This window comes from Chrysochloris asiatica, unplaced genomic scaffold (genome assembly GCF_000296735.1).
Source record: "Chrysochloris asiatica unplaced genomic scaffold, ChrAsi1.0 scaffold00034, whole genome shotgun sequence".
NCBI lineage: Eukaryota > Metazoa > Chordata > Mammalia > Afrosoricida > Chrysochloridae > Chrysochloris > Chrysochloris asiatica.
In genome coordinates, this window is record NW_006408552.1 from 16,170,619 (window position 1) to 16,189,908 (window position 19,290).

The 19,290-nt window shown below is 45.4% G+C and overlaps 1 protein-coding gene across 1 annotated transcript in view; it reads right to left on the reverse strand.

The window, feature by feature from the left end:
• Window positions 1-19,290, reverse strand: part of SDK1 (sidekick cell adhesion molecule 1) — a 774,959-nt gene that overhangs the window by 271,361 nt on the left and 484,308 nt on the right. Inside the window, exon 14 of the mRNA XM_006859873.1 lies at window positions 15,668-15,804. Coding sequence (XP_006859935.1) covers window positions 15,668-15,804 — 137 coding nt within the window. The remainder of the gene's footprint in view (window positions 1-15,667; window positions 15,805-19,290) is intronic.

Below are 19,290 nucleotides of genomic sequence, written 5' to 3' on the forward strand. Positions count from 1 at the left end.
CCTCACTACTGTTGCCATGCTTGAGTCCATCAATGCTGCCACTTGGCCAATCTATCTCGTTGGGGGGCTTCCTCTTTTTCTCCGACCCTCCACCTTACCAAACATGATATCCTTCTCCAGTGACTGGTCCCTCCTGACAATATGTCCGAAGTATGAGAGACGAAGTTTGACCATCTTGGCCTCCAAGGAGCACTCTGGCTGCACTTCTTCCAAAACAGATCTATTGGTTCTTTTGGCAGCCCATGGCACTTTCAATATTCTCCTCCAACATCATAACTGAAAGCATCAATTCTTCTACAATCTTCCTTATTCACTGTCCAGCTTTTGCTTGCATATGAGATTATAGAAAATACCATCGCTTGGGTCAGGCACACCTTAGTCTTCAAGCTAACATCTTTGCTCTTCAACACTTTAAAAATGTCTTGTGCAGATTTGTCTAACGCAATACGTTGTCTGATTCCTTATTTGCTGCTTCCGTGAGTGTTGATAGTTGATCCAAGAAGAATGAAGTCCTTGACAACTTCAATCTTTTCTCCATTGATAAGAATGTTGTTTATTGGTCCAGTGCTGAGGAATTTTGTTTTCTTGACATTGAAATGTAATCCATACCAAAGGCTGTGCTCTTTGATCTTCATCAGTAAATGTTTTAAGTCCTCTTCACTTTCAGCAAGCAAGGTTGTACCATCTGCATATCACAGGTTGTTAACATGTCTTCCTCCAATCCTGATACCACATTTTTCTTCGTATAACCCAGCTTCTCGGATTATTTGCTCAGCATACAGGTTGAATAAGTATGATGAAACAATATAACATTGTCTCACACCTTTCTTAATTTTAAAACATTCAGTGTTCCCATGTTCTGCTCAAACAACTGCTTCTTGGTCCAGGTACAGATTCCTGATGAGCACAATTAAGTGTTCCAGAATACTCATACTTTGCAATGTTGTCTACACAATCAAAAGCCTTTGCATAGTGAATAAAGCACAGGTAAACATCTTTCTGATAGTCTCTGCTTTCAGCCAAGATCCATCGGACATCAGCAATGATATCTATCCCACATTCCATGGCCTCTTCGGAATCTGGCCTGAACCTCTGGAAGTGTTCTGTCAATGTATGCTTGCAGCCATTTCTGTATCACCTTTAGTAAAACTTTACTCACATGAGATATCAAAGAGATTGTTCGATGATTTCTGCTTTCCATTGGGTCACCTCTCTTCAGAATGGGCACAACTACAGATCTCTTCCAATCAGTCGGCCAGATAGCTGTCTTCCAAATTTCTTGGCAGAGATGAGTGAGTGCCTCCTGTGCCGCCTCACTTTCTTGAAAGACTTCAATTTTTCTTCCATCAATTCCTGGTGCCTAGTTCTTCGCTAATTCCTTCAATGCACCTTGGACTTCCTCCTTCAGTATCATTGGCCCTTGATCATATGCTACCTCTTGTTGTTGTTAGGCGCTGTCATTTCTGACTCAGAGAGAGAGACCTGTGACAGTTAAGGTTGTGTGTCAACTTGGCTGGACCATGATGCTCACTGTGTGGGCAGTTATGATGTAGTTTGACAGTTTATATATATATATAAATGATGTGGTCATTCTGCAAGATGAGATCTGCTATGAGCAGCCAATCAGTTGAAAGGGGGAGTGGCCTCCTCCCAATACAGATGGACGTCCTGGAAAAGCACTCTGGCTTTTTGCTGGATCTGGATCCTGTATCTGGCTCATCATCTGGCTTCAAGTCCCTTGGACTTGAGGCAGCACCCTACCATACTGCCTGCTGATCTTGGGATCCATTAGCTTTTGTAGCCTATGAATCAGTGGCCTGTTGTCAGACCTCCTACAAGAAGTCAGGAGAAGCCTCCACCCTGACATGTGACCAGCAGACTTGGAATTTGCCCACCTCAACAACCAGTTGAGACATTTCCTTGAGAAAAATCTCTCTATATAAATGTATATAAGCTTCACTGGTCTTGCTTCTCTGGAGAATCCAGCCTAAGACACAACTCTGTTTACAACAGAAGGAAACACTGTTTGATCCTGTGCCATCTGCACAGCTGTTATGTCTGGGCCCAATGTTGCAGCTACTGTGTCAGTCCATTGCACTGTGGGATAAACACTCCTGTTACATACTGTCGAGTCACTTCCAACTCATAGTGACTCTGTAGAGTGTGTCCCCAGAGCAGCTGGTAGATTTGAAGCACCAACCTTGTGGTTAGCAATCCAGTGCTTATCCTACAGCGCCACACCAGGCCTTGTTCCAACTCATAGCGACCCTGTAAAGGGTTTCCAAGGAGTGCTTTAGTGGGCGTGAACTGCCTTACTCACAATTAGCATTCCAGTGCTTAATGAATAAATATAACCACCATTTCAAAAGAACATTATGACTCAATCCTGGAGGGCAGGATTCTCATCCCTGGGCCATAACGATGCCTAAGTTGTGATCTGCATGGAAGAGAGAGATGGAATGGAAAGCGGATGGTATTTTTCTACCAGCAACAAAACACCCAGGAGAAGACAGTCAGAGTACAGTTCCACATCGTTTACTTTGGAAGCTTTCTCTGTTGTGTATGCCTTACACTTAAGGGAGCAATAAGTGCCTGCCGTTTTAGGGTTAAAAGCACTCCTTTTCCCCTTCCGAGTTGAGAACAAAAGACCCAAGATGCCAAGGGCATAAGCAGGACCCTTTGAGGAGGACATGGCCCCAACTGAGCCAGGAGATGTTCCCATTAGGCATCAAGCCTGGTCATCCAAGGATGGGGCTCTGGCATACCCACATGGAGATGTGTCCTCCTAAGAGGCTGAGTGCCCCTTGGATGTTGTTTTTGTTGTTAAAGTGCCATTGAGTCCGTTTCGACTCTTAGTGACCCTGTATAAGGTTTCTGAGGAGCCGCTGATGCGTTCAAGAACCAACCGCGTGGTCTAGTGCATTAATCCGTAGTGCTATACCAGGACTATTTCCTCCATAGATAGGGAAGAGGCCAGAATGGGGGCTGCAGAAACTGGATGTCCAGTGGTGGGTGGAAGATCCCTCCAGACAATGGGAGTGACCCTGGGCAACAGACCTGTACCTGTCCCCAAGCAAACTGTCTTAGACTCCTACCCAAGTGTTGTCGAGTCAATTCAGACTCCCAGTGATGCTGTAGGACAGAGCCGGGCTCCTTTGTCAGGGCTCTGAGGCCCTGCCACACCTTTCTCCTGTCTCTTACAGAAGCAGACTGCCACACCTTTCTCCTGTGGAGCGACTGGTGGGGTCATACCGCCCACCAAGCACATACCCCCTGCCCCCGCACCACCAGGGCTCAGTTCCCCCCCAGTAGTGTTGTTTTCTGTGGATACTACGACGTGCCCTCTCTACCCCTGTTGATTCGCTGTAAATGGGGGCTCCAGCACTCAACAGGAGGGTCCACAAGCAGCAGCCCCAAGAGAAGATGAGCTGAGATATCAAGCACTCCCGAACAACTCGGAGGCCAGGAGGAAACATTCCGATGTGAGATACGTTTCAAAGATGACATTAGGGTGATCTGAAGCATAAAGAACATTTCAGCAAGTGAAAAACAGTAGGGAGCCCGTCAACTTTTAGGTGCATCATGGTGGTGAACGGGGGGTAGAGATGTCAGGTGTTTTTGTCTGGTGACAGGGGCCGGAGCCAGTGAGCTCCTGGATAGTCATGTGTGGGACAGCAGATGGGGGTCAGGTGTACAAAGAGACACCTGAGGGAGGTGAGACAGGGCCATGTGGCTCAGACATCTTAGGTGAGGGAAGACAGACCTCTTCCCCTCCTCATAGAGCACTGGGTCTCAGAGAGAGTTCTCCAAAGTGAGTCTCCAGACAAGCCCCGCTTGAGAGAGCGAGGATGAGTAACAGACTCAGTGAACACTTAGGACGGTCACTGCGTGAATAAACAAAGTCTGTGGGACACTTCCACCTGAGCCCCAGAGTCTCATCCCAGGCTCAGAGCTCATCAGTGACTTGCACAGATCCAGGCTGCCCCTGGCTCTCCTCCTGTGTGCCCCTGGCTCTCCTCCTGTGTGCCCCTGGCTCTCCTCCTGTGTACCCCTGGCTCTCCTCCTGTGTACCCCTGGCTCTCCTCCTTCCCAGGTCCTGGCAAAGCAAAGTCCTGTTATATGAGTCAGTTCAACTCTGTCTTGCAGAATTGCTATGAATCGAAATCAACTCAATAGCAACAACAAATAATAAAGCAGAAAAAATTCTAAGCAGTTCACCTCAGCCTCCCGTTTGCTCTTGCCTCAAAGAACAATTCCCTCGGAGAAATCTGTCTGCTTGTGACTGTTCATTTTGCTGTGTTGCAGGTAAGCTTTGTGGATGTTGTTTGTCTCCCACCCTCTCTCTCCCAACCCCACCCTAATGCTCGGCATGTGATCCCTCCTAAGGACAGCCCACTCCGGTCCTCAGCAACATCCTCGTCTTTGAAGGTACCCATCACTATGCACTCCCTTGACAATGAGGCCTGTCTTACCTCATGGCACCTCCTGTGTTTGTGGATTTGCTCTTTTGTTTGTGTTCAGCTCTGTCTGCCAAGTTGACCTTAAGCTCTTGTAAAGCTTTCCCTTGCCCCAGTCTGATACTTTCAAAGAGGGCTTGGCTACCTCACCTAGGAGACCCAGTGAAAAAGTAAAATGTAAGGGCTTTGGGTGAAAAACTGTAAAGATTTTCAATATGGCAACAGTGGTGCATGGAAGTAAACTCAGGACCTTGTGATGTGAGGCTGCTCTCCAGAAAACTGGCTCTGCTGTTGGAAGCCATGTGGTCCTTTCAAGATCTGGAGCCAAAAGCAGTGCCAGTTGGCTGGTGGAACCCCATGCTAGTCAGACCAACACCATCTCCCATTTTTATGGGACAGAGTTTTGTTGGGTCCTAGGTGTGTAGACGCTTATCTTCAGTACTCCACCCAACCCTTGCCTTGTGTTCTCACTGGTTATTCCCAGATCTAGCCTCATTCTGCATGGTCCATCGATTGGTGTGGCCACAGTTGGTTGCCTAGCTCCCTTTCCTACTTGTATCTTCCGTGCTGCCCTGTCTCAGGGATTCTCTGCACTTTACCGTCAGGGTCAGCACACCCCTCTCAGGCTGCTCCCTGCTCCTGGCTTCATGTGCCTGGTGAACACTAGTTTATTCCCACTCCCCGACCACCACCAACCAGCCATGTCTGTCCGTGGGCCACGATGACAACAGCACCTTGAGATTTGCAAGGATCAATGACAATTCCTAGATGAGCAACCATACTTGCTCAACATCTCTGTACTCTGTCCCCCAGGGTCACAGAGGGATAAAAAATAAAGAAAATAAATGATGGTTAGCTCAGCTCCCCTAAGCTTTAAAGTATATTTACATAATACATTCCTATCGATGTGTGCCCCTCTGTGTGGAGAGAGAGACAGGTATAGATCTGAGGGGGCTTCAAAGAGTTAGTGGAAAAAAATCCATTCTCTCTCAATTCACTTTTTCCACAAAGTTTTTGAAGCCCCTTCCTGTATCCTACTTTTGAAGAGGTCTTAAAAGATACTCTAAAAATGAGAATCTACACATAATAGGATGATAAAAATGAAAGATCAAAACTAAGTAAATCCAAATCCATGAAGGAAAAGTAGGCAGGGATGTTTCAAGTGCCTTGGGTAACTTAGGTACTGTAGTCAAATACTCATTTAGCTGTGAGTTTCCTAGCAACGAGGGCAAAACAGAAATGCACTGGATGGGAGAGCTTCAAAAGGAGGTTTGGAAGTTCATCAATGTGTTGTCTCTAGAATGATTTGGAAGAGAAATCTATTGCATGGGAGTATGCACTAGAGGCAGTGAGCTTCACAGAAGATACAGAGATGTTCTCCCAGGTAAACCTTTCTTCTAGCACATCTTTAGAGAAGATAAAGCTAAGGTCCTTTAAACTTATAGGATAACATTTCCTTCTGAGTTAAGAGAAAGCACATTGATTCTGAACTTGAGATCTGAAAACCTAGAGTCATGGAAGGTGAGTACACCCCTAGGGCACTAGCTCTGGCATCTGTACAGAGGACAGGACAGGACATCTGACACTCACACCAGTAAACATTTCTAACTGGAATATTTCACTATTTTAATGATAATCTGATGAGACCAGAAGACCTCAATGGTGCCTGGATACCAGTGCAGAAGAATTCGATAGCAAAGATTCTATAGCAAAATCCTTAACAAAAGGGGGAAAATGTAGAACAGAACATAAAATTCTATTAGAATCCTTTCTGGGGGCATTAAGGCTGGATGATACCTCTCCCTGGAACTATTGCTCTGAGATCTTTAAACCTTCAACCAAAACTATTCCCTGAAGTCTACTTTCAACCAAACAATTGGTAAGGGCCACTGAGTCGGTTCTAACTCATAGCAACTCATTAGAAATGAATGCCCACCTTGAAAACTGTGTTCTTTTAAAGAATTATCTGTATGAGAGCAAATTTACAACAGCAACTCAAAAAGTCAAATGAACAGCTTCGGAGGCATCCACTGTGCCGATGGCAGTGAAACAACTGTGAAAGTATATGAAAAAAGGTGTTCTGACTTAAAGAATGTAAGAAATATCACCGAAACATACATGGGGAAGTTGCAGAATTTGTAAATGTTTTGCTGCATACAAGGAGTACTGGTGGCACTACAGGATAAGCTTTGGACTGTTAGCTGCAAGGGCAAGAGTTCAAACCCACCAGCGGCTCCTCAGGTTTAATACAAGTGAAAACCCAAAGGGAAGATTTTTGAAATTTGATAAAGTAATTCCAACTTTTGTTCTGGGCAAGGACTAACAGAATTCTGAAAAGGTGAGGGGAAATTGCTTTCCGTAATTATTAAAACCAATTTAAGAACTAAAACAATGAATTACTATAAAACTTGAAGAAAATCAGATGGGTTAATGGGACTAACTAAGTAAGCCCCAAATAGACTTCAATGTAAATAGGTCCCTTAGTATACAAAAAAGGAAACATCATGAATGAATCAATTATTCAATAAATCCTGTTGTCCAAATGGGTCATTTGGCAAAAAGGGAAAAGATGTATGAATTTGTCAAAATATATAGTCACCCTATATATATATACCAGAATGGAACACTGCTCAGTCTTGAGCCCTCACGGCACAGCAGTTAAAGCTTTTGGTTGCTAACTAACAGGTCGGTGGTTCGAACGTACCAGCTGCTCCAGGGAAGAAACTGTGACAATTTGCTTCCATAAAGATGTATGTCCTTGGAAACCCTCTGGGGCAGTTCTCATAATACTTAATGCATATAAATTCCAGGTGAGTTAAAGAATTAAATATATTAAAAATTAAACCTTGAAAAAACAAGAAGAATATTCATTTTATGGTGGATAGAACCGTGGTGTGGTGCTTGGATCAGCACTAGACCACTAACCAGGAGGTCAGTGGGCTAAATCCACCAGCTGCTCCTTGGAAACCCTAAACAGGGTCACTATGAGTCACAACTGACTCAACTACACTTAACAATTACAACAGAAGCCTGTAGGATAAACAACGGACTGGTAACGGCAAAGTCAGCAGTTCAAATCCACCAGCTGCTCTTAGAAACCATAAAGAGGGTCACTATGAGTTGGGTACCGACTTGACAGCACTTAACAACAACAAAGATGAGAATGACACTGGGTATGTCCCAAGGGAGATGGTGCCATAAGAGGGTAGTAGTGCTCAGCTACCAAAAGGTTGGTGGTTCAAATCCACCCAAAGGTACCTCAGAAGGAAGTTCTGGTGATGTACTTCTAAAAAATCACAGTGATTACAGCACAGTTGTACTCTGACATACACGAAGTTGCCATGGGTTGTAATGAACTCGATGAGGGTGACTCATTTGGTTTTTTTGTTTTTTTTTAAGCTGTTGAACAGACAAAGGCGGAGAGTGGGAAACAGGGACGAGAATGCCCACACGCTGGACAGAGGGTGGAGGTCTGGCTATCTGGTGTGCCTGGGGAACTACAAGCAATTGCTTGCTGCCGAAGCATGAAACACAGAACAGTGACTGTCTGCAGAGAGATCTTGGGAGGCAGGCGGCATGGGATGGATGATGGATGATTCTGCAAGATGCGCTCATGTCTCAAACGTTCTCTCTCTGCAATGGGGATTTCCTGCTGAGAGGGAGTTGGGACTTGCAAGAGATAGGCATCAGGCTACATGTGCCTTAAGCACCAGCACACTTTGGGGTGTCAAGGTGAATATGAAGCAACCTGGAGAATTTGAGCCTGGTGGCCAAGTCCCCTCTTGGCTCTTCTTTGAGGATCCATTGAATGTTTTCAAAAGGGGAGCTAACTCAGTCAGAATGGTACTTTGCAGACAACATTCTGGTGGCTGAATGAGAATGGATTTGAGGAGTACAAAGCCATGGGTTAATGTATGTATGGTTAACGTGTATGGTTGGATAGCCCAACTGGGACGGCATTCGCAGAAGTGGGGAAGAGCAAACGGACTCAGGAAAAGTGTGGGGGTGTATGTGGTGGTGGGGGTGGAGGAGGGGGTGAAACTGACTGGGGCATGGATTGATTTGTTGGAGAGGAGAGTCAAGAATGGTTACTATGTTTCTAATTTGGAAGAAGAGCAAGTTGGGGATGGTGGTGATGAATTTTTCTCTTCGATATTTTGTACTTGACATACCTGTGGGGTATTTGGGGTGGTACCTGGAAGGCATATGGTCCCATGACTACCTGGAGTTCCAGGTAGCATGTGGATCAGAGGTGAATCATAAGAGTCGGCGTGATCATCAAGAAGGAACATATGTGGCGCATGGTCTTTCTAGCCATGGTCTTACAACACCCACCAAGTGATTGGGTGTTATTGTTGTTAGGTGCCATAGAATCAGTCCCAACTCACAGCCACCATATGCATAACAGAACGGAACACTGTCCGGTCCTGCATGATCCTCACAATCATTGTTAAGTTTGAGCCCAATGCTGCTGCCACCACGCCATTTCATCTTGTTGGGGGTGTCCCTCTTTTATGCTGACCCTCCACTTTACCAAGCATGGTGTCCTTTTCCAGGGACTGGTCACTCCTGATCATATGTTCAAAGTATGGTGGGATCATGAAAAGAATGTGTATGGAACCCAAATGGGGGAACCTGGTCAGTTTGTCACCTTGAGAGGTTTAAAATGAGCCATCCCAGAGGTGAAACAGGTGACCTACGACCAAGGAGAGGATGCATTCTTTGGACCGGGGTTCCTGGGCTGGCAACCTCCTAGACCACAGAGGAAGAGAATGATATCACTGGAAATGGCAAGAGCTGGTGAGAAGCATCAGCTGAGAAATGGTGGCAGCAGAGGCAGCAGGACCAGGAGACTGGCAGGAGAGCACATGGCAGGCTTCCCAGTCCACGGAGCGAGAGAGCTGAGCACTGCCGGGCTGCGGGCCTTCTGGGAGAGTGGGGACCTCTGTGCACTTGGCACAGCTAGCCTCTCTGAGCCAGGAGTGAGAAAGCTGAGTGACTTCTGGCCAAATCTTACTGGTGGAGTGGGTACCTCTGGGCGCTTATTGGCAGGGCTAAAGAGATCTGTACCACCTGCCGTCACAAGGTAGAGGCTGTGTCGGCCCAAGAGGTCAGAGACCCAAAGGGCTGAGAGTCAGAGAGAGGCAAACCTGTGAGCATGGCTGAGAAGAAGCTATCCTGACATAAGAACTGCATTCTGACCATTTCTGATCCTAAATTTCACTGTTGTGAAGTGCCATGGAGTCAGTTCTGACTCATAGTGACCCTGTAGAATCGGTGGTTCTCAATCCAATGCTGATCCTACAGCTCCACACCAGGAGTCCAAATTTCACTGTTACTTCCCTTAAAACAACAACAAAACCCACCATAATCCTGAGTTCTGTGTGACCACTGTACACCAGAGATGTAGAGAGACAGCTGGTGTCAAAACTGGAAACAAGGTTGGACCCTGCCGTGAGTGGTTGATCTAGCTTCTCTTTCCCTCTCGTGACGTCAGAGAGGGACAGACGCCTCCACCTCACCACTGGTACCCTGTGGATGGAGGCGAGCAGTGCATGGAGTAAGGAAATCCAAGAACCACTAATTTTGAAGTGGCAGAGGAAATGGCATTGCCAGCGTCAGAGAAAAATGGTGGGAGAGGAGAGAGAATGAGAGGTAGGGTGGAGCCAAGGCCCAGGAATGGAGCTCTGAAGGGAGGAGGGAACAAGACCACGGGATGTCCCGGAGAATGACAGCTGAGATGTACTCCTGGATGTGGTCCTTCGGGATAATGGTGACAGAGATCCAGGAGTGGAGAGCGGGAGGGATGGATGAGAGATTAGGAAGTAGGGATAATGAACTGAGGCCACTCCTTAGAGGCAAAAGGCACCTGCTAAGAGGGAGAACTTGAAGAAACGGAACAGAGAAGGCTGAAGGGATGAAGTGATGAAAAGATAGGGTAACGTCCAGGAAGGCATTGAAGAGATGAGTCTAGAGCAGAGATGAAGGGCTGGTTTCAATGTACGAGAGATTGTACTGCTTGTTTTTATTCTTTGTTCTTGAATTAATTTCTAAGTTTATTTCACAATTAACGATGGCGTATAACATCAAATAACAATAAAGTCACAGTTCAGACTTTAATTAAATTGAAATACCAGAGTAGACTATAAAAGCACAACTACAAACACTCATATCTAGAACTAACTAGGAAGAAATATTCTGGGGTTTTTTCTTTTTCCCACATAACTATGCTTGTTCTGGATTCCTGATGTGGGGCTGTAGGATCAGCACTGGACTGTGAACCACAAGGTCAGCCATGCAACTCATCAGCTGCTCCTCAGAAACCATATACAGGGTTTCTATGAGTCGGAACTGACTAGACAGCACTTAACAATAACATGTTTGCTACAGACAAGTTATTACCAGGAGACATGTGAGAGCAGAATTACAATTTTTTGGAGTCCTGGGGTGGTGCTGTAGCATAATCACTAGACTGCAAAGTAAGTTTGAAATGCAAAGTCGGCGGTTCAAACTCACCAGCCACTCTGGAGAAGCCCTATGCAGGGTCCATATGGTTCAGAACTGACTTGACGGCACTTAACAACAACAACAACAACAACAACAACAATTCTATTTTATAGCGGCCTGGTGGTGTACTGGGTTATGCACTGGCTCTACAACCACAAGGTCAGCAGTTTGAACTCACCAGTTGCTCTTCAGAAAATAGATGAGGCTTTCTGCTTCTGTAAAGATTACAGCCTTGGAAACCGAATACAGGATCACTATGAGTTAGAACAGACTCCACTGGACACCACCACAAGAAAAGCTACAACAACAGCAACAACATTCTATTTTATGCTTGGTTTAAAACCAGGGAAGTTGTGCACCAGGGTTGTATCCTCTCCTTTATTCAATCTGTATGTGGAGCCAATGATCTGAGAAGTTCCACTAAATGAAGAAGGTGGCATCAGGACTGCAGGCAGACTCATTAACATCCTGTGATATGCAGATGACACCACCTTGCTTGCTAGAACCAAAGAAGGCTTGAAATGCTGATGAACATCAAAGACCACAGCCTTCAGTATGGATTACACCTCAAGGTAAAGAAAACAAAAATCCTCACAATGAACAACATCATGATAAATGGAGACAAGATTGCTGTCGTCTGAGACTATATATTGCTTGGATCCACAATCAACACTTAGGGAAGCTGCAGTCAAGAAAGCAAATGATGGCTTGCAGGAGGCAAATCTGCTACCAAAGACCTTTAAAGTGTTCAAGAGCAAAGCTGTCAGTTTGTGAATTAAGGTGTGCCAGACCCAAGCCATGGTCTTTCCTACTAGATACACAACTAAACTAGTCAATACTGAAAGGACAATAACAGTCAATTATATTCTGCAAGACAAAAATTCATACGTGTTTATACGGAGGAGATTCATTTGCATGTTGGTAAAATTTCTACATTGTTCAGAGCTGTTCAATAGCCCAGAGATGCAAAGGACAGGCCCCTAAAGAATCCTAGAACCCTGAAGGAGGCTAGCTGCATCAAAGACTTTCACCACATTCCCTGACAGTCTCCCCACTGTGGTCACGATAATCTCAAAGATTACAGGCACTGCTCAAAGTTACTGTGGTTCTGTTCCAGAGCCCCACAATAAAGCAATGGCACAGTAAAGTGAGTCCCACCAATTGCTTAAAAATTTCTCGGTGCATAGAAAAATTATGCTTACACTATACTGTAGTCTATTAAAGGAGCCCTGGTTACTCTGTGGGTTAGGCATTGGATTGATAACTGCAAGGTTGGCAGTTCAAATCCACCAGCCATTGTTTGGAAGAAAGATGAGACTGTCCACCCCGTGAAGATCTATAGTCCTGTATGGGTGCTGTGAGTTGGGATCGACTAGAATGGCAGGGGGCTGGGCTACCGAAAGATAGTCTAATAAGTGCACAATCCCCCAAACACCTGGCCAGTAAGTCCATTCTGACTCGAAGAGACCCTATACAGTGAAGGTACCCTCATCTTTTTCCTTAAGAGCAGCTGGTGGGTTTGAACCACCAACCTTAAAGTCAGCAGTCCAGTGAAAAAGATAGAAAGACTGCAAGGATCTCCAAAACTGGACACAGAGACACAGAATCAACACACACTGTTGGGGTTCTACCAGTCTCTGTCCGATCAATGAGCCTGGACTTTTAAAAAAATTTTTGTATTTTGAGTCTTATTCCACATTCTTCTCCTACTCCCTCTAGAACCTTCTAATGTGACTCCTTTCAGAACAGCTGGTAGTGGCAGGCAGGTGCCATCTAGTTCTTCTGGTCTTAGCCCCATGGAGGCAGGGTTCTCGTGTTCTTTTCCTCCTTTGCATTCACTGTTTGCTTGTGTCTTCAATTTTCATCACTCTTCTTGGCTCAGAACCAGGAGAGAAAAACAGTGCTTTAGATGGCCTCTCACCAGCTTTTAAGTGTCCAGTTGACACAGCGCTCCTGTAGGTGGTTGGAATGTGTACCAGGGAGAGGTGACAGCCTTCTCTACTTTAGAGTCTTCATGTGACAATGCCTACATTAGAGTCACCAAAAGGAAAAGCAACTGGGGATCTGATCCAAGCAGCTCCAGGGAGGGGTGAGTCAGAGGTTAATGGGGGTTCACCAGTCTCTTCATCACTCTGCCCAAGACAGGCTACATACAGAAGCCTACAGAATTGCCCAGTGCACAGCAGGCTCTGTGTTGGGGCTTCGGGACACAAAGACGGCCTTGTCCTTCCGGGGCCATGCTAGAAGACCACATATGAAGCAATGATCAGTGTGCTGTGTAATAAACACTCAGCAAGGACTGACTGTAATGTTCTGAGGAGAGGATGGCGTGTTCAACCTGGCCATGATGGGGAGGTGGGTACGGACAGGTGTGGAGTGATATTTACTAGGGTTGATATCACCCCTCCACCTCCCACACTATCCCCATAGGTGGGGCCGGCCTGTGATCAACCCCTTGTGGGCAGAGCAACCTAACACTCAGTCTGACCCTGCCTGGGCAGGCCCACCCCATGTAGCACCAGCCAGCCTGCTGCCAACATAGACCCAGGGGTCATTGTGGTATCACCCAGGCTGACAGTGTCAGGGGATACCGTCTGTACCCGAATGCCCCTTTAATGACATCACTAATGTGCTGAAAGAGTTCCCCAGGCAGATGCTACTCCCAGCCCCCCACAACTTGATGGCAATGGGGTTTGTTTGTTTGCATGAGATTTCCTAGGTGGAAACTTTGGGCAGGGCAGTGAGGAGTGGCTGGGTCAGCCCTGTGGAACCAGGGAAATGAGGGAGAAGGGCCAGTGAGGCTGGAGGAAAGCAAGGCTTTGGTGGAAGGGAAATAGAGGCTGCTAGGAAAGAGAAGCAGAGACTGCTGAGAACTCCATGGAAGCAGAAAGTTAAACAAAGATGGCGGGAACGATGATGTGAAACACATTGGAGAAGTTGGAGTAAGTGAAGAAAGACAGGGGACCCAATGAGCACTTAGCACAATATCTATGCCAGAGAAAGCAGCCAACCATGTTGTAGATATTATTACTACTCCTATTATTATTAAGTAGTATTAACAACACCAACATGGTTGCTTATTTTTATTAAGGAGTCCTGGTGTGGTGCTATAGGATAAACACTGGAATGCTAATCACAGATGAATGGTTCAAACCTACCAGCCACTCCTTGGAAACCCTATACAGGGTCGCTATGAGTCAAAAACTTAACAATAATATATTATTATTAAGCATAGTCAGAATACTCCTTAAAAGCAAGGATGGTGAGACTTTGTCTCTCATACTTTGGATAGGTAATTAGGAAGTAACCATCCCTGGAGAACATCATGCTAGGAAAAGTGGAGGGTCAGCGAAAAGAGAGGAAGACTCCTAATGACATGGATTGGTACAGTGGCAGCAGCGATGGGCTCACGTGTAGCAACGATTGTGAGAATGGTGCAGGACTGGGTAGTGTGTCGTTCTGCTGTGCACAGCATCAGTAAGAATCAGAACTGACTCAATGACACCTATTATTAATGGCATTATTGTCATGAATAGCATTATTATTGTTGACCTTGTCATGGCAGGTATGGTTGTTGTTGATAGTCACATGATTACCTCTCATGTCAGCCCCATGTGGGAAGTATCACTAATCCATTTTTTTTTAATTTAATTATAGCTTGGTTGAAAGTTTATAGAGCAAATTGGTTTCCCATCCAACAATTCATACATATTTTGTTTCATGGCATTGACTGCAGTCCCCACCACGAACATCATTCTTCCCACTTCCAGTGTTTACTGTTTTCACTCCTTCCTTCCTGTCCCTTCCTGCCTTCTGAGCTTTTGGGGGACAATGCTGCTCTTTTGCTCTCTTAGAATTGTGTTAATGTTCCCTTTAGGTTATTGTTGTTAGGTGTCATCAACTCATAGTTGGCCTTATGAATGATTTTATGCACAACAGAATGAAACACTGCCCAGTCCTATGCCAACATCACTATCAGTGCTACACTTGAGCCCATTGCTGTTGACACTGTGCCAATCCATCTCATTGGGGGTCTTCCTCTTTTTCCCTGTCCTTCCACTTTACCAAACATGATGTTCTTTTCCAAAGAATGATCCTTCCTCATAATATGTCCAAAGTATGAGAGATGAAGTCTGGCCATTCTGGCTTCCACGGTGCATTCTGACTACATTTCTCACAACACAAATTTGTTTGTTCTTCTGGTAGTCCGTGGTACTTTTAATATTCTACTCCAACACTACAGCTTAAATACATCAATTCTTCTATGGTCTCCCTTATTCACTGTTCAAGTTTCGCATGCATATGAGGTTATGGAAACGACCATGGCTTGTGTCAGGTGCACCTTATAAAGGTGTTCCTTTATAGGCCTGGCTAATGTTTGGCTGCAAGGTAATCCCAGGAGGTGGATTCAGGTCCACATGAATCTACTTTAAAGTTCTACCCACTGGACACTGGTGGGCCTTTGCCCCCAAACCCAGAACCTCAGAAGGAGTCACATAACTGCTTCTGCTTTCCCTGCTCCAAGGCCCTACATTGCCTCAACCTGTCCCAAGCAGGCTGTGTCTTTGTATGAGTGAGACTCTTCAAAGCAGGTGCTTTCCGAGCTGTTCAGGTTGGGAGGCATGAGGAAAGCTCACAGCCACTGACTGCACATATGGAGATCTGATTGCTGCCCTGGAGACAATCCCACTTCCCCAACTCACTGTTTTCCGAGACCTCCACGATGTAGTACAGGACGGGGCTATTTCCATCGAAGGGCCGCACCCAAGACAGCATCACAGCATGGCTGTGGGATGTGTTTAGGCTGGCCAGAAGGTTCTGGGGTGAGTGAGGCAGCTCACTTGGATAGAAAAAGGGGGGAAAAAAAAGAGAGAAAAACGCAGTCAGATTTTCAGAATCAATGATTAGCCTTGGTCCTCACCTTAGAGGGTCTTGGTGTGTCATATTTTTAAAATGAAGGACATAAAACACATCCTAGAGACAAACACTAATCATCTTCACCCCTATCAACAACAAGAAAAAGGAAACACACCCCCCAAATCAAAAAACTTTATCACTCATAGTGTCATATTGTGTTCAGCATGTCACTGGGATTTGTAAATGTAGTAGCTACTAAACAACTAAAAACATAAAAACTCCAACCTGCTTGCTCCACTGAGTCAATTCTGACTCATGACCACCTTCTGTAGGATTTCTGAGACTTAAAGCTTTAAGGGAGCAGACAGCCTTGTCTTTCTCCCATAGTGCAGCTGGTGGATTTGAACCACTGACCTTGAAGTTAGCAGCCCAATGCCTAACCCACAGTGTACTGTGATTTAAGTTGGGGAGGGGTAGCACCAATTTTACAGAGCATATTATTTCACTGACAAAACCTGATCAACTGTTTTTATAACTCGCAGCTGGAAAAGTAATAATAATGTAGTAGAAGCTATAAACAGGAGCTCTGGTGGTGCAATGATTAAGTGCTCGGCCGCTGGCTGAAAGGTCAGCAGTTCGAACCATTGGTAGCTTCTCGTGAGAAAAGAGTTGGAGATCTGCTCCCAAAAAGACTGCAGCCTAGGAAACCCTAGGGGTCAGCTGGATTCTGTTACATGGGATCACTATAAGTCAGAATCAACAGTACCCCACAATATCTAAACCAGGAAAGGTTTGGGAAAATGCAGCTTAATCCACATTTTCCATCCCTGGCCAGATACAGCCACAGCAATATGCCCATATGTCTTCTTAGAAGATGCTTCACTTAGCGGCAGCATGAGATGATGTTTTCAGGCTGTCTTTTAGGGGTACCGAAGATCTGCAGGGAGCCCTTCATGGCAGACAGGGTGGCAACACTAGCTCACAATAACACATCAGTGAAGCTATTACATGAACACACATTTAAGCAAATGCATTCTGAAAAGAAGTTCCTAACAGAAGTAGGATTTACTGCTGACGGATCTACATAAAACCTGCAGAGTTTCTCCCAGTAAGTTCTGCAACCTTAAAATCATACGCTGTCCAGAGCCAGCACTTAACCTTTGCACTCCATAAATCTGGGAGCAGGGCCCTGTTCTGGCTGGCTGCCCCTTGGACAAATGTCCCAAGGCAGTGCTGGACAGAGGGGACTCTGAGTGTGACCTAGCTCTCCTATAACTGGTTTCTGGTTCCCCGTAGACATCAGTTACCACTGACCTCCACAGGGCAGCACCAAAGGCAATAATTATACTTGATATTTCTAATTTTAAAAATGTACTCATTATGTTTGTAAATTTATTAAGCTGTTATGAGCTTGCAGCTACCTAAGAAACACAGTTCCCTCTAACCTGTGCACACCGGTTATAAACAAACTAATAATTCTAATGTGGACAGCAGTTTTAAATTAGTGTCATAAACAATAAACATGAGCCTGAAATGCTATCTAGTTTTCTCTTAAATTACAAAATAAGAAAAGGAGCTGCTATTTCTATCTGAGTCCTCCAACAACCAAATTGCTGTGAGATTTCTGATACAGCTCAATAGGGGGAAATTGTCACATTTCATCTTTTATTTTCAAAAGCTGGTCTGATACCAAACCAAAGCATAGGGGTTGAAATCATCCCACCTGAAAACATATTAGAAATAAACTTAGTTGGTGGTGTTACTGTGTGCTGTCAAGTCGATTCTGAGTCATAGTAACGACCTCAGACAGAGTACAACCGCCCCCTGGGGTTTCCTAGGCTGTTATCTATAAGGGAACAGATGGCCAGGTCTGTCTTCCATGATGTCTCTGGGTGGGTTTGAACCATCAACCTTTCTGATAGCAGTTAAGCCCTTAACCACTGTACCACCACGATTCCACTGAATAAACCAGGATAAACATATCCAAATGAGACATTCCCTAACATGCAAGATTCTCTGACACAGTAAGCATGAACTTGGAAGCCAAGCATACACTCCAAAGAAATCATAAACTGACTCAAGGTGCCTCTTCGTGTGTCAGAGTAGAAATGTGCTATGTGGGGTTTTCAGTGGCTCAGTTCTTAGAAGCAGATCACCAGGTCTGCCTTCTGAAGCACCTCTGAGTGGACTCAAACCTGAAATCTTTTGGTTAGCAGCGGAGTACTTAACCATTTGTGCACTAAGATCAAAATCAAACCCATTGCTGCCAAGTTGATTCCAAATCACAGCAACTCAATAGGACAACGTAGCACTGCCTCAGTGGGTTTTTAAGGTGGTACAACTTTATGACAGTTTGCCAGTCATCACTTGTATGCCAGTTTGTCCTACTTTGGTGACTTGTGTGCTGCTATGAAGCTGGAAGCTATGTCACCAGTATATTAAATACTGACAGTCCACTTCTGAATGGTTAGCCACTGAAACCATTATGAATGGCAATAGAACATTGTCAGATCTTGTCAAGGGGCCTTGAATTTACTTGATGTGGCTTTTTAAAAAAAATTTTTTAATCTAGCGTAGTGGTTACGAATCGGGCTGCGAACCTTAAGGCCAGCAGTTCGAAACTACCAGCTGCTCCGCGGGAGAAAGATGAGGCGTTCTGCTCCCGTAAAGATTTACAGCCTCGGAAACCCTGTACAGGGTCGCTATGGGTCGGAACCGACTTGACGGCACTTAGCAACAACAGCAAAGTCTTCTTAATTCCCAGTAAGTGATTGAGTAGGACCATGCAAATAAGGTATACAGGACTCAAAGGCTGGGATTGGTTTGTTTTGCCCTTCAGCTAGTCTCCAACGGTTCCATCTAGGAAGCAGAGATGGACAATCCCAGGACCAACAAGAAGGAAGACCATGAGTGAAGCATGAGAAACAGCTGTGGCAGAGGTGATGGCAGAGACAATGGCAGAGGTGATGGCATGGAGAGACAGAACAATTTTGAGCTCTAGGTCCATGGACTTAGTAAAGCTGAGTGCCTACAGGCAGGAGACCAGCTTATAGAATGTGCCCTTTGGGCATTCACAGACAGGCTAAAAGAACTTTGTAACACGTGCTTAAACAGGGAAGAGGCTAAGGGACCACTTGGCTGGGAAGCTGGACAAGAGCGAGGCATGCCTGCAGTATGGCAGACAAGAGGCATTCCTGACTGGAGCTGCATCCCGAGTTGGCTTTGATTCTGAATTGTACCCTGTTCACTTTCCTAATGAACCCCAAAACTGTGAGCATTGTTATGAGTTCAGTGTGCCCACTGTGAGGGATTATGAAACCCAGATGCGAAGCAGAGGGTGCTGCAGAGAATGGTTGATATCAGAATAGGGTAAAGAAAGTTGGAGGGTGGAAGCATGTCTGACTTCCGCTTCACAGGAATCAGCCTTGGGCTGATTTTGAGTTTGATTCTCCTTCCCCCTTGTGAGCCC